This window comes from Barbatula barbatula, assembly GCF_947034865.1.
Source record: "Barbatula barbatula genome assembly, chromosome: 22".
In the NCBI taxonomy this organism is placed as follows: Eukaryota; Metazoa; Chordata; class Actinopteri; order Cypriniformes; family Nemacheilidae; genus Barbatula; species Barbatula barbatula.
This window is the reverse complement of record NC_136785.1, coordinates 10,144,898-10,159,454: the sequence shown is the minus strand read 5'-3', so window position 1 is coordinate 10,159,454 and position 14,557 is coordinate 10,144,898. Positions and strand designations below refer to the sequence as shown.

At 39.6% G+C, this 14,557-nt stretch overlaps 1 protein-coding gene across 2 annotated transcripts in view; it reads left to right on the top strand.

The window, feature by feature from the left end:
- nrxn2a (neurexin 2a) overlaps window positions 1–13,327 on the top strand; it is a 265,411-nt gene extending 252,084 nt beyond the window's left edge. For both annotated transcript variants that reach the window (XM_079486587.1, XM_079486588.1), the window contains 3 exons: window positions 2,913–3,241; window positions 7,958–8,036; window positions 10,477–13,327. In XM_079486587.1, the coding sequence (XP_079342713.1) occupies window positions 2,913–3,241; window positions 7,958–8,036; window positions 10,477–11,273 (1,205 nt within the window). In that variant the 3' untranslated portion in view covers window positions 11,274–13,327. The remainder of the gene's footprint in view (window positions 1–2,912; window positions 3,242–7,957; window positions 8,037–10,476) is intronic.
- Window positions 13,328–14,557: the final 1,230 nt, after the last annotated feature.

The window sequence follows — 14,557 nt, the reverse complement described above, 5'->3', positions numbered from 1 at the left end:
AAAAGGGCATTAAACTGAAGCTAAATCTGTCCCATACCGATCTAAATCGAAACTAACTCAGAGGGTTAAACATTCTAAATATTGAAGAGATATTCGTTGTTAAATGAATAGAAAATTGTCAGCCTTTGCAAATTCGGATAACAATGTCCCTTTAACATGTGCAGTTATTTAGAAGGTACAATTGACAAGTAAATTAAATTACACAAAGCCCTCATACTGTACATCAGGTCTGTGTCCTGTGTGAATGGTGACTGTCTGGTTTGTGTAAAAGACGAGTTTGTGCTTGCCATTGAGGTTCTCTGCCTTGTGCTCTTTATCTCAAAAGCCTTGAATATTTTAAAGAAACCAGAAACGTGAGAATTCAGGTATTGAAATAATATCTCAAAGCAGAATAGCAGTGGAGTTCATGCCCACTGTCCTCAGGTTTATTTGGTAAATAGATAGTTTGTATTGCCCTGTATTCTTCTCATAGGTTCAAATCAAATATGTAACAGCTTAATGTCGCACATTGAAAAATAATCTTTTGACTGTATTAAAAAAAAAAAAGGGTGCTAGGCAAAAGTGGCCATCTGGGCTCTCTTCGTCTCTATTACGAAAGGCTTTTTAGAAGATATGGTCTTTTTATCCGCACTCTCATGTCAAAATGTTCAACTGTTAAAAGCAAGACCCTACTTGTGTTAAATGGCAACCCTTCATTAAGCATTTAGTTGCTCTCACGAAGGGGATAACAACTGCCCACTTCATAATCAGCTGTGTCAGAGGACCTGTTCATCGGGATTAAATAAATGGCAGCAGTCCAGAACTCAGAGGCCGAAGGAAATGGCCCTTTACCTTCCCCGCCCTTTTCCTCTTTAAGTAGTCTTTTCAGAGGTTTTCGTCCCATTCAGTTACCTTATACAACCAAGTTTGCCCTGAAAGTAGGTACTGTTTTTTTATGGGAAGGTACATACATTTCGTCACATACCAAAGCGAAATGAAGGTGACCGTTTTTACCTAGACGACACTGTGATCTTTACACACTAAAAATGCTAGGTTATTTTTAGATTCGTGTCGGGTCAAAAAGAGAAAAACCCAACCACTGCTTTGCAAATTAACTTTTTGTGGGGTCGTTTCAACCCATTTTTGGGGCAAATGTGAATATGTTTGGGGTTTATTTAACCCAAACAGCTGGGTTTGTCCCATTTCGATTCAACATTGGGTTGAAAGTAACCCAGACTTTTTTAGTGAGATAGTCTCTCACAATCAATCCCACATCAATATACAGCTATATATTCATCATTTATAATGTAATGACCTCAATGTAATGAACTTGAGCCAGGATTTCAACCCGGGTCATCGTTGGCACCATTCTAATTCTAAATTTAAATACCATTTAGGATGAATAGTTTGCAAATTTGGAAAAGTGTACTTGCAAAGAAAGCAGTCCCATCATGCAGTCTGATGAGCTCTTTGAAAAAATTGAGACCATTTCAAAATGAGTTTTTCTGATTTAGTAATGTACAATTTACAGGTGTTTGTGTAAAACTAAAATTTTTGTTTAATTCTGTGAACTACTAACAATATGTTTCCCAAATTTCAAATAAAAATATTGTTTCTCTTTGCATTTATTTGCAGAAAATGAAAACTGGAGAAACATGTAAAAATTAGAGAAAAGATGCTCTGTATTTTTCAGACCTTGAATACTGCAAAGAAAACAAGTTCATATTCACTTTTAAGCAATACAACAATGTATTTAGAAAAAAAGTTGAAAACTATTTTATGTAAGAACCTCGATTTGTATCAGTATCAGTTTTTGTATCAGTTTTCATGTGTGTTGTCATCCTTTCAGTTTTTCACATTGCTGTTGGATGACTTTTTGTCCTGAGGTTTGATTTTGTAAAAGATTCAACAGATACTCGGCTGGAATGGCCACAATGCATCTAGAAATGTTGACCAATGAATGGTCTGTAAATTGGTAAACGTATATTTTAATTGAAACAGAACACATATTCTGTGTAAATGAAACACATGCTACTAAATGATAGCAACATGCTAACTTCAAATTGCATTGAAATCAATTTAACGCTATTAACGTTGCGTTAAAATCATTCACCTACAGTTTAAGGTTCCACGATAGTTAAAAGACAGTTGACTATGTAAGCAGTAGGTAGTGAGGCAGCACAATCGTTTTATCTGTTTCTTTCCAGTGGTCATTGCCATCTTAAATGACTCGGTAACAACTCTTTAGAGATTCATGGGTCGAAATCCTCAATGTAGAAGCAGTGTGTGTGTGTGCGTGCGTGTGCATATGTTTGTGTGCACCCCTATGTAAGTCTGTTCATGTGGCCGGAGGAAAGCCCCTCTCGCCTCAGTGACACATTAGCATTTGAGCTGGCAGATGACACTTATTCATGCAGATTAGCATCAACAAGGCTTCTGAATAAATCATATCCAAAACTCTTCACATTCTCATAAATACTGTTATCCAATTTTGCCCTCTTTATTCAGTTGATTATCCATATCTCAAGCCCTACTAGTTTAATGAGGCTGGAATGATAATATATACCCATTATTGTATAATGATAGGGGCCCTTTCACTCCCCCATTATCCTGCCCTCATAGAAGAGATACCTCAGGCTCTGTCATTGATCTTTGCCATCATGTTTAATACAACATTTTGCTCCCTGCACTATTTGGGCCAGAAGTGACAGACATTAGAATTGGAGATTTCCATCGCCAGGTTCAAATGTTCAACGTGTTATCAGCCGATGTCGGCAAACCCTGATGTGTGCTGCAGACTCCAAATCGCTCACACTGATCGTCCCTCTTCGATTCTCTGTTTCTCTCTGTCTGCCCTGCTGTCATACTGCTCTCTCTCCTCCACCTCTCTCTCTCTTTCTCTCCTTCCCTCCTTTCTCTCTCGTCTACCGCAGGTCGCCAGTTGACCATCTTCAATAGCCAGGCGGCCATTAAGGTGGGTGGTCAGGATAAAGGCCGGCCTTTCCAGGGCCAGATCTCCGGCCTGTACTACAACGGGCTGCAGGTGTTGAAGCTGGCGGCTGAGGGGGATCCTAACGTGCAAGTGACGGGTAACTTGCGTTTGGTGGGGGACGCGCCCTCCGTCCTATCTACGGAGACCACATCGGCCACCCCTCCAGCTGCGGCAGACATGTCCACCACCATCATGGAGACCACCACCACCATGGCCACCACCACTACCCGTAGACAGCGCTCGCCCAGCCTGAAAGACAGTATTACACAGGTGAGGAAGAGGACCTTTATTATAAATATTCAGCACTTAAAGAAGCTGGTCTTGAGTAGCACGGGAACATTTTTAGTAATAGCCAAAAATACAAATCAATTTCCCACCGTAAATATATCAAAACTTTATTTTTGTGAGTAATATGCTACGCTAAGAACATTATTTGGAGAAGCCGATATTCTCAATATTTAGATTTTTGTGCGCCCTCAGATTCCAGATTTTCGAAAAACATAGTTGTATTTCAGTCAAATATTATCCTATTCTAACAAACCATACATCAATGAAAATCTTACTTATTCAGCTTTTAGATTATGTAAATTATGTACGAGAAATCTACCCTTAAAACTGGTTTTGTTGTGCAGGGTCACATATGGGAAATAAATCTAGAAAGACCCTGTAGGATTTCCCACAGTTGTAACTGAAAGTGCTTTTTTGACCTCCGAAATGTGGGATTACAAGAGTTTTGTTTTACAAGATGTCCAGCTGGCATCAGCAATAACAGAGCTGACAGTACAGACCACCGAAGGGTGAGAGATCACTGTCATTTATTGCTTAAAAAAAGCGCAATCCCTTCGGATCAGGAAGCCCCTGAAGTCACAGTATCACAATGCTCCGGTTCACATATGTCAGGATATAGCTCCCCCACATATTTTTTCTGTTTCATTTCACACATACTGATTTACTAGTCACATCTCTTTGAGTAGTCCTGCAATTTTCTCAAGTCATTATTTTCGAAGCCTTGAGAAAAACATATCTGGAGTTATAGTGCATCACTTGGGAATGCATTGTAAGAACAAAACATTGTTAAATTTCCAGCGACTTGTCAGCTTACAATGTGACGTCTTCTTTCAACTCGGATTCAAGGGGCTTATTTGGGCATAAACCGACGTTGGTGTTAGGCACTGACATTTTCAGCATTGAATATTTTAGTGGTGGGACACTACATCATGCACTTTTTTAAATTCTTCCATAGACAGTGGCTGAAAATGATGCCGTAGACAGTAATGAAAGGATTGTAATTTAAATGATTATACATTTATTATTATTATACTCAAATTAATGTCAATTTGTCTTTCAAATTTTGAATGACAGCATTTGTTTTGTCATAATCTGCATAATCATTACTTTGTATTCATGGTCATCATAATGTTTGTTTTCTTTTGTCATTATAGCACAGACTGACCCATTTTTGTTCCCAGTCCACAGTAATTCTTTACATGTATTGACAGTCTTCAAAAACGTATTAACCTTGAACACCGTCTGTCCGTACAATGCTGAAGCGCAAGACTATTAATATAAAAATATTGATTTTCATATCAGACATGTGCATTGCCCCCTATCCCCCCGTTCTTCATATATTTGCAGATCTGCTTCCCCCCCGTCTGCCTGTATTCATGAAGCGTTCAACTCCATTGATCAGAAGATGTGCGATAAAGGGAATAAAAGACAAGCTTAATAACAATCATTGTCAATCTTCGCAAAGCTGCCAAGATCCATATTCACCACCAGAACGCGTTATCACAAATGAGGACAGACGCGGCTTCTCTCGCGTGTACTCTGTGAATCACTACTAATCCGCCATGTCCTGGGTGTAAATAGTCATACAAAGCAATAGCACGAAAATAGGATTTGGGAAGGACAGCTTAGAGCCGAGGAACTCTCATCACACCAGTCTTCTTCCTCCCAAGATGAGTAAGACGTTTGTATGGAACAGCACCAAGCACAGTGGCAAAGACTGCAGATTCATTCATTTAGCCCTTGAGATGAACTATATCACCATTCACTGCGCAAAAAAAACACATTTGTTTCTTAGACGCATGCTCAAGTGAGCTTCTTAACGGCTTTCAAACTACTCTACAGAGCTCGTTTCGTAAATACGTAATCTCCTTCAGAAAATAAACAAAAACAAGACTACATCTTTGCCCTGGTACAGCCACCGTAGTGCTTCGAAAGGGAGGGATGGAGGGAGCCGTTGGTTGCAACCTCACCACTAGATGCCGCTAAATATCATACACTGGACCCTTAAAGTGATATTTCAACCAAAAATGACAATTATGTCATCATTTACTCACCCTCTTTTCATTTCAAACCTGTATGACTTTCTTTTTTCTGCTGAACACAAAACATTATCTTTTGAAGACTGTTGGTAACCGAACAACGGCGGTACCCAATGACTTGCTTTAGTTTTGTGTCCATACAATAGAAGTGATTGGGTAGGCCTACTGCCGTTGTGTTTTTATGTTTATTGTATTCAGTAACATGCAAACTGATGTGTCGAGCACTATTTGTGTGGCAAGCAGACTTCTTATCTATGCAGGGTGCTCCGAATCCGTCACTTTCGAGTTTCTGTGATAGATAGGATGCTGCCTTAGAAAGCAACTGCGTATGTGGGACACGAGGCAGCTGTATGAACAGAAAGATTTACACTTGCATTTATCCATTTGGCAATTTTTGCGTCACTAAGAATGAAACTCATGACCTTGTCGCATTCGAGCTACAGGAGCTCCAGAGGAAACGTCTTTGTTTAACAATGATTAAATGCTGACTTCAGGATCAGGTAACATTAGGTCGAATGTGCAAATAAATCGTCAGAATATTTGAAGGGCAGAACTACACGCCGTGCATTTAAACGCCAGCTCAAATCATCTCAAGTGTTCAGCAAATCAGTCAGTGCTTTAGGGGTCAGACGCACGGTGGTTTGTGCTGTTTCGTATTTTTAAAAAACGCACAACCACGTACACATACAGTATCTGTCCCATGACCTCACATTTGCGGCGAGTTTAGAGAGAGCTTCCACCGCTCCGTGTAAAGTAACCAAGAGCTCTCAAAATGGTTTCTGTCAAGTAAGCTCTTGATTAAGCTGACACCACACTATGATTCTCTTTTAAAGCTGAAGACATTAAAAATGCGCTTAACTGGATGTTTTCTCTTTCTTTCGCGTCCAAATTTGTCGTAAATGTACGGACGAATCGAAACACAACCTGCAATTCAAATGCTCTTAATAAACTTGTCTTACGGAACACATACTGTAAGCATTGTGCGAAAGCGCTGATAAGAGACTGGCTAATTATCCTTTAATAAACGCAGTCACGCAAAACTAATGCTACAATGCGTCTTTTAATTAAAGGTTGGAAATGTCAGACTCTTTAGTATTTGTAAATCACACTGAAAAACCAGGCAAATTCCTCGTAGCGTTTCTTTTGTCCCAATAAACGCTTTGATGGTTCAAAGCGGAGATTTAGTTTAAAACGCATGGGCCGATGGTACTGTCTGAACTTCAGATATTCGTCTTTTCATTAAGGTTTTTTCTGCAGCATTCAGCAAAATCAATATTTGACGGAGGTCGAGCACAAGAAATGTTTTTATATGTTCGGTTTAAAGGAAACCCAATAACACTGCTGATGTGATGGAAAAAATATCAAGTCGGCCTTTGAAATATTTTCCTCAATGGGCTTTACCTTCAAAGGTAATGTACTACAGGCTTGTTGGGGTTTTAAAATGTGTATTACTCAAAAAGTGAGCAGAGAAAGAAGTGGAAAAAGCCAGCGAAAGGTGGACTAAATCAATACTCCACTATTTCAGCCGGACCGATTAAAACCGTCTGCGGGCCAATTCAATTAGTATATGGACGTCAATCTTAATCTGAATGGCCGGGATGGGAATGCAGGGGCTGGTGCGTATTTTCATATAACAAGCTTGAATTTCCTCGGGTCTTAAATAAAGAGGTAAACTATATCTCGGTTATCGCATCATGGAAACTACACATGGACAATATAGCGTCATTGATTGTTTTTTCTTATTGTGCACGGTTTGATTTATAGTTCTATATTTCTATCTAATTTGCATTTGTTGTGTTTATTAGAGAGCGCAAATGCAAATACAGATGTCACCATTAATAAATACCTCCACTTACCTTGTTTCGCAAAGGAGTGCCATTCTGTAGGTGCCTCGTGTTCTCGTAAACAGATAAATGTGCCTGTACGAGTGGACGGTGAAATTGTTCTGACCTCTCGGTGGGAAAGGACAAACTGGTGCGTCCAAATCAGTCATGGCCCAGATCCAATTACATGTTTTATGAATGTGAGGTATGAGCTGGGAATGTTAATTCACATTCAGGTCAGACTACAGGGCAGCAAAGCTATTCAGTCTGGCATGACTGAATATCTAGACCCTCGAAGCTGAACAAATAGCTCTGCAACAGATCTGAAAAATAAAGCTTAAATAAATACTGGACCAATAAGATAAACGTAGGATTTCTTTCAAGGTTGTAGAGAATTCCAAACTTCACTGTGAATAAATTGTGGCTGTCATTTATAAGCACATGCTGTCGGTCTACATTGCACCCGATTCACTAAACTAATATGCACATCACATTAATAACTGTAAGGAATGCAATTCCGCATGGTGCGGTCCCCCATCATCAAGGTTCTTGTCTCAGCGCTTGTGTGTGAGATGCAACATGCTTTAGTGGAACTATACAGCATCACTTCCACCTGAATCAGCTCTTTAAAATGGCAAAAGTGCACTTAATTACACAGCACATCTGCATACATGCATATTTACACGCTCCTCTCTGCTATTTGATGAATTAGTGCTGTCACCATCACAAGGAAATGCGAACAAATGTCTGTTTTTTGTGAATAATGCTAAAGCTCTAGAAGAGAGGCATGTTTTTGGAGCTTAGTTTCAAGACATTGATTCTTTCTGCTCTTTCAGAACTCGGATGATCTGCTGGTGGCCTCAGCTGAGTGTCCCAGTGATGATGAAGATCTGGAGGAATGTGAGCCTGGCACTGGTGAGTACACACACATACACAAGGCTTCAGATGTTCTCCGTTCACCTGTCACCGCTCACAGGCAGCACACACTGTTTCTGTCTGATCAAACTCTCCTGTCCTATATAGAAGAATAGTTTTAATTGGAAGTACAGGATTGCGCTTGCGGATATGGTTTTAATTTGATGCAGTTCTTCCAAAGATAATTCCTCATTTGAAACCAACGCTTACATTTTGAAGTTTGAAATAAAAACTTAGATTTTAGGGATTTGATGAGGTATAATTTGACCTAAATGTTTTTTGTAAATCTTAAGGAGTTAACGCATGAAAGGAGAAGCTTGTAAGGAAGGATGAATTTAAGAACTCAATACTTTGACGTAAATGAGTTCATTAAATCAAATCTGTGATTTGACATAAAACAAAAAAGACACTTAAAGGGACAGTTCACCCAAATATAACAATTCTGTCTTTGTTTACTCCCCCTCAAGTTTTTCCAAATCTGGATGCATTTCTTTGTTCTGATGAACACAGAGAAAGACATTTGGAAGAATGCTTGTAATCAAACAGATCTGGGGCACCACTGACTACCATAGGAGGAAAAAATTACCATGGTAGTCAAAAGTGCCCCAGAACTGTTTGCTGTTCTACATTCTTCCAAATTTCTTTCTCTGTGTTCATTGGAACAAAGTAATGTATACAGATTTTGAAAGACTTGAGTGTAAGTAAATATATACATTATTTATATTTATTTTTGGATGAACTGTTCCTTTGAGAAAGGCACATCAACCTCATTTGGCATATCAAGATTTTCTGTGCCAGATCAGTCCAGATTTTCTTCGATTTATTTAAATTACATTAGTATTACAAACTAACAAAGACCTGTGATTTTTTATTACATTTTCTTAGTTAAATTTCACTTGTCTTCCCTCATATAATTGTCGCTTCAAACCTACTGAAGTCATGACAGCTAATCTAAAGATTAGAATCTAATCTGGCTGTGTTTCCAGAGTTAAGGGTTCCATTACTTCAAGCAATAGTGGTCTTCTCTTACCGCCCGTGCTATTCATAACGCTAAGTGGCCATTCCACTCCATCATTGGGTTGCGCTTTGGGCATCCATCATGAATATAGGTGTGACATCATGAAACGGTTACTGTGTGCTCAGTTATTGCTCGTGTGATTGTGCATTATGTTGCAATCATTCAGTGTGCTTGAGTGCTTGAGCTCTTTCTAATGGACCGAATGTAAAATCAGCCGGAGCTCTTTCACATTGTGTTCAAGCATTTGAGTTCCTTTCAGTTTATATTAGTTGAACCAAAATAGTAAATGTATATAAATATGTTTTGGGCATTGAATTAATTGCCCTTGTTTGTTTTGTCTCAAAACCTAGTGAGCTGCCCACTTGGCTTACTTGAGCATCGTTGTTTCGGATACAAAATTTCTCAACAACTACCCTGGGTGATAGTTCATATGAATCATATTTGAATCATATCACATTTGCCATAGATAAGACAATCTCATAATGCATTGTGACAAGCCTAATGATGGCTGCTAGAGATAAGGGAAATATTGACTTAAATAATTAAACCCTTATTAGGATGTAGGTTCATATAATTACTATATATACTGTATATTTTTTAACAAATCTGCACATACTGTCTATCAGCCTATTAGCAGAACCACATCCAAACATCCGAATCAGCTCAGAATCAGTTTGTCAAGTCTCTCGTGCGGTTCATTTCAGATAAACTGATCTTGTGGTATGTTAGAAGCTGTTAACAAGACCGTTGCCTTTAAATCTCAAATCAAATCAGACTCAAATCTCACTAAGGAGATTTCGTTTAGTTTTAATAATGTTGATGTGGATACTTCTTTATATAGGCATTAGACAGTGAGTCAGCTCAATAGGTTTTGAGACAGAGCCTTTCACTTCTAGATTTTCACAGAATACTGTATATGCGGAGGATTTTGTCGTTGCATAGTAAATATATATATATATATATATGTACATAAGTCAGATGAAAGACAAAGGGGAGAAAAGTTGTGCTTTTTAAAGGGACCATCTTACACACCTTTGTTTTTGTAATTTGCTTTTTTTCCATGCAAAAATCATGCGGCCTATTTGTTGATGTAAGTGACTTAAACTCCATGGTTTGCTATCTTGTTTAACCAAAGAAGAGCCAAGAGCTATTCAAAATATGAGCTGGATCTATTTTAGTGATTTGAATAGGTTATGAACGTATTTTAGCATATTGTGTGAATTTAAAATATAATGCAGTTTTAGATTCAGTTGTAAAAATCTGTCTTAGTACAAATGACACAATAGTTGAATAGATTAGTAGAATTAACTGTGTAATTGTAGTCAAAGTACAAACATGGTTCTGTATGTGAGTGTTTGTGTATATATTTCCTAGTTTTCGCTAATTTTGTTTTCTCTCGCCCTTTCTTCTTTCTCATCCCAGGAGGTGAACTAGTGTTGCCCATAATTACAGTGGACACCCAAGACTCCCTTCCCATGGCCACCCGTTACCCCGCTATCCCTGCCCCTCCCACCTCCCTGACCCCCCTCCAGACCACCAAAGAGTCCCTCATTCTGTCCGACCCCCGCCCACCGTGCCCTCCTGACCAGGAGGACTGTGGTGACCCTATGGAGGTGTCGGCCTTTGGCTCCGGAGAAATGACGGAGTCCGATGATGAGGACTTTTACAAAAACTCCCCCATGGTCACTGATAGGACAGTCCTGCCACCGCCCCCCGCAGTGAGCAGAACCGGGGGCCAGAGCCCGGGTGGTCACCGCCCCCCAGTCCCTGCGCCCACCACTCACCCGAACCAACTCCACATTCCCGCGGGCAAAATGAACACCCGTGACCAGGTGCTTCTGCCCCCCGCCCCGTCCTCTCGCCACACTCCCGGGCTGACCTACCCACCTGACTTCCCTCATGTGCCCACAGCTCACCCCACCGATCTGATGGAGAAGGGCCGCCCCGGCGCCGTGGAGGTAATCAGGGAGTCCAGCAGCACCACTGGCATGGTAGTCGGCATCGTGGCGGCCGCCGCCCTCTGCATCCTCATCCTGCTTTACGCCATGTATAAATACCGCAACCGAGATGAAGGGTCTTATCAGGTAGACCAGAGCCGTAACTCTGGTTCGGAAAGCAACGGAGCCGTGGTCAAGGAGAAGACTGCGAGCACGACCGCCGCCGTCACTAAGACGACTTCCAAGGGCAAGAAGAATAAGGACAAGGAGTATTACGTCTAAAGAATGTGTGTGAGATGAGGGGAGAGGAGGTTAACAGGAAGTGGGCTGAGGATTTTCAAACTTCAAATCACCTCCTCTGCATCCTCAAACATTTAAGCCACACAATCTTCTGTTTACTTCTGCAAAAGTTTTTCTCCTCTCCTGCCACCGAAAGATAAAGATGTGTGAATGCGGAGCAAGGAACCCTGATGAATAGATCCTCCTTTGCCGTCTTACAAAGCCATGTTGTGTGTAATTTTATCTCTTTCATGTCTAAAGAAAATCTTCCATTACATTCCAGATGATGTAATGCGCTCTACACTCTTTGCGATTAAAAATTTATGTTTCATGTGGCCGGGGCCTACGCAGGAGAGTAACAAAACACCATGGACAGAGAGAGAAAACTACATTTAGCCATTTATCGTCTCCATACACAAGCTGTTGGTGCTATTTTGGAGTATTTAACATTATAGAACCATGAAATCGAGATTTTTTATAAGACATTTACTGGCCCTTGTTAAAAAAGTTTACGAACAACATAAAGTGAGTTATTTGCGGGAGACACGCAGGTGCTCGTATTGAAGATGTGTTATATTGGACACGTTTTCTCGGGAAATAAAAGTATTTGATTAAAAATGTGGCAGATGACACCACACAGCTTGTTTCATGTTCCTATAGACCTAAAGAGTGTTTTTAATTCATTTCCACAAAGATATTTTTGTCAGATAAATGAAGATTAAACTGTCCCTGTAATGAAACACACAGACAGAATTCTTTCTTTGTCGTTTATCCACCTTGGTTTCATAAACACGCATTGCTCTTGTGCATATCGGCGGGTTAGACAGCAAAACCTGCTTGACAACGGCGCGACCCGCGGCAGGTTTGAAGGTGTCAGAGGGCTGTTAGGACTGAAAAGAAAAACCTGTCTAATGTTCTTGATGTCTCTCTCTCCCCATGGTGCTGAAACATTGTGATCCGTTAGGCTAATAATTGTGTTCCATGCATGATGTACTCACATTCAGTTTTGAGAGTTTTTTAAGTAGGAAATGGAAATCGTAAAGTTGATAACTCTCATCTCACCCGGAGGAACTGATTTGCAGCGAGAGAGCACAACACAGACAAAAGAGACCACAGACTGTCCTGAACAGAACATTGGCTTGTGGACAAAAGATGTTGTATCTATGTAAATACAGGACATTGCTGAAAAATACATCAGGATACAGGTCCGTGTGTATCGTGCATACAATATGTATGCGTGTGCGTGCGCTTGTGTGTGTGTGTGTTTGTCTTTGTCCTTTGGCATGAGAAAGATATACGCAAGACTAAGTACGAGAACTCTTTCTCTTGCCCATTATATTCTCTATGGTGTGAAACTACAGCCCAATACCCATCAGAATGAGATGACAGACAGTGAAACAAACAGGATAAGAGTAATGGAGGAGAAGTCGTCTTTTGAGAACTCTGTGGCATCTCCACACTGGGAACTTGTATAACCGCATCGAGATGCCAACACGCCACTCCCTCAACCTTAAAGGAGAAGGAAATCCAAGACTTTGGATAAAGCAGCACAACATTGTGTCCAGACTTTTGTATCGTGGAAGGGGAGGGAAAAAGTAAAAAAACAATATACTGTCTAGATATTTCTCACAAATGAAAATATGGTTTTCCTGAATTGACATTCCTTGATATTAAAAAAGAGTTTTTTTTTGTTTAGTCCTTTCTCTTTGATTAAAAAAATGCTGTTCACAACAGATATTACTTCAATGATTGAAGTGATTTTTCAAATGTGAAATCCTGAAATGTTATTTGGAATTTTCTTGAATTTGGTAAAATATATTAAGGTAAATGCATTACACTTATACCTCCATTTTGCATTTGAGTTCCTTTATGACATCATCAGCAGGGCTTTTTGTTTGTGTTTTTGTTTTGTTTGTTCTTTTCAAATATAATTGTCATTTACATATGCTGGTCAAAGTATATTCCTGTTCTTAATGTAATTGTAAAGTGTTACTGTGACATGAAATCTAAATATGTGTACATTGACAGAGGGAAAAATACACTTGGTTCTATACTTCGTACAGATTTGGTCAGTGTGGTGTCTTATTTATAAAAATGTTATAAATTCATTTTAAGAAGATATTTCATGTTAGACAATCAGTATGTTAAGAGCCATGAATCCTAAGGTCTACCCTGCCCTTAAATCATGATTTAGCCATTTTAAGAATTCTCCCACTGTGGAGTCAAGCCCTTGTCTTACATTGCAATTTCATCATCTGTTCTCATGTATTGATGGTTTCCTACCCATGAAAACAAACGACACAGACTACTTATACAGAGAAGTCTTAGATTCTTCTCCGCTGTCACTTCGCTTAGATCTACAATAGGTAGACAGACCTCTACGCAATGCTTTTCCCTATGGTCTTATAAGATCTAAGAGGAGAGCAGCCCCCACCCCTCCATCCACCTCTCCCTACACACATCTTATGTTCTCCGAGTATTTCTTTATAACTAAATATGCACAGATGGACCTATTTAAAGGTTGAAACTAGGAGCATGTTATCGGAGAGCGAGTGGTGACTTGGTTTTGGAGAAATATTCAGACTAATGAGGCGATTTCTAGTACCAGGCTTTCAAGGGCAATGCAATGTTGATTGCTTTAAAATGATGAAACCTGGCCATGACACAGTTCTATTTTGATCATTATTCTGGGTGTATAGTAAATTTAATATAGTAAATCCTATTTGGCCGGTATGCACAGAACACACTTAATTTAAATAAGTGTTTTCATTCAGGTAGTGACTGTGCCAATGCTTCCAATTATATTCTGGCAGACGTAAAACTAAAAATCCAATCTGCCCTTCCAAATGTCTGTGCAAATCACAAGGATAAATGCACGTTCACATATTGTATAAACCGAGGTCGTCTATACAAATGTAGGGAAATTGTCTTGTCTGGTCTGCAAAGCACCATTTTGTGATGGCAGAGGAATAACCCAAAAGGTACTGTAGCTATCTATGTCAGTGGTTCTCAAATGTTTTTGTTGTTAGGCCCCCTTTGTGTAGTGTGCATCCCTTTGCGGCCCCCCAAATAAAGACTTATAATCTTAAATTTAGAATTTGAATTAAACAAAAAACATATTATACAATGCTAGAAAATCAGTTCCTTTGGTTGGTGGTCTTATTTTTCTGACGTTTGATTGTATAAAATGTAAGATGTATATATATATCTTACTATTTATATCTTACTTTGGCCCCCCCTGAATCCATATTCGGGTGCCCCAGGAGGCTGCGGGCCCCAGTTTGAGA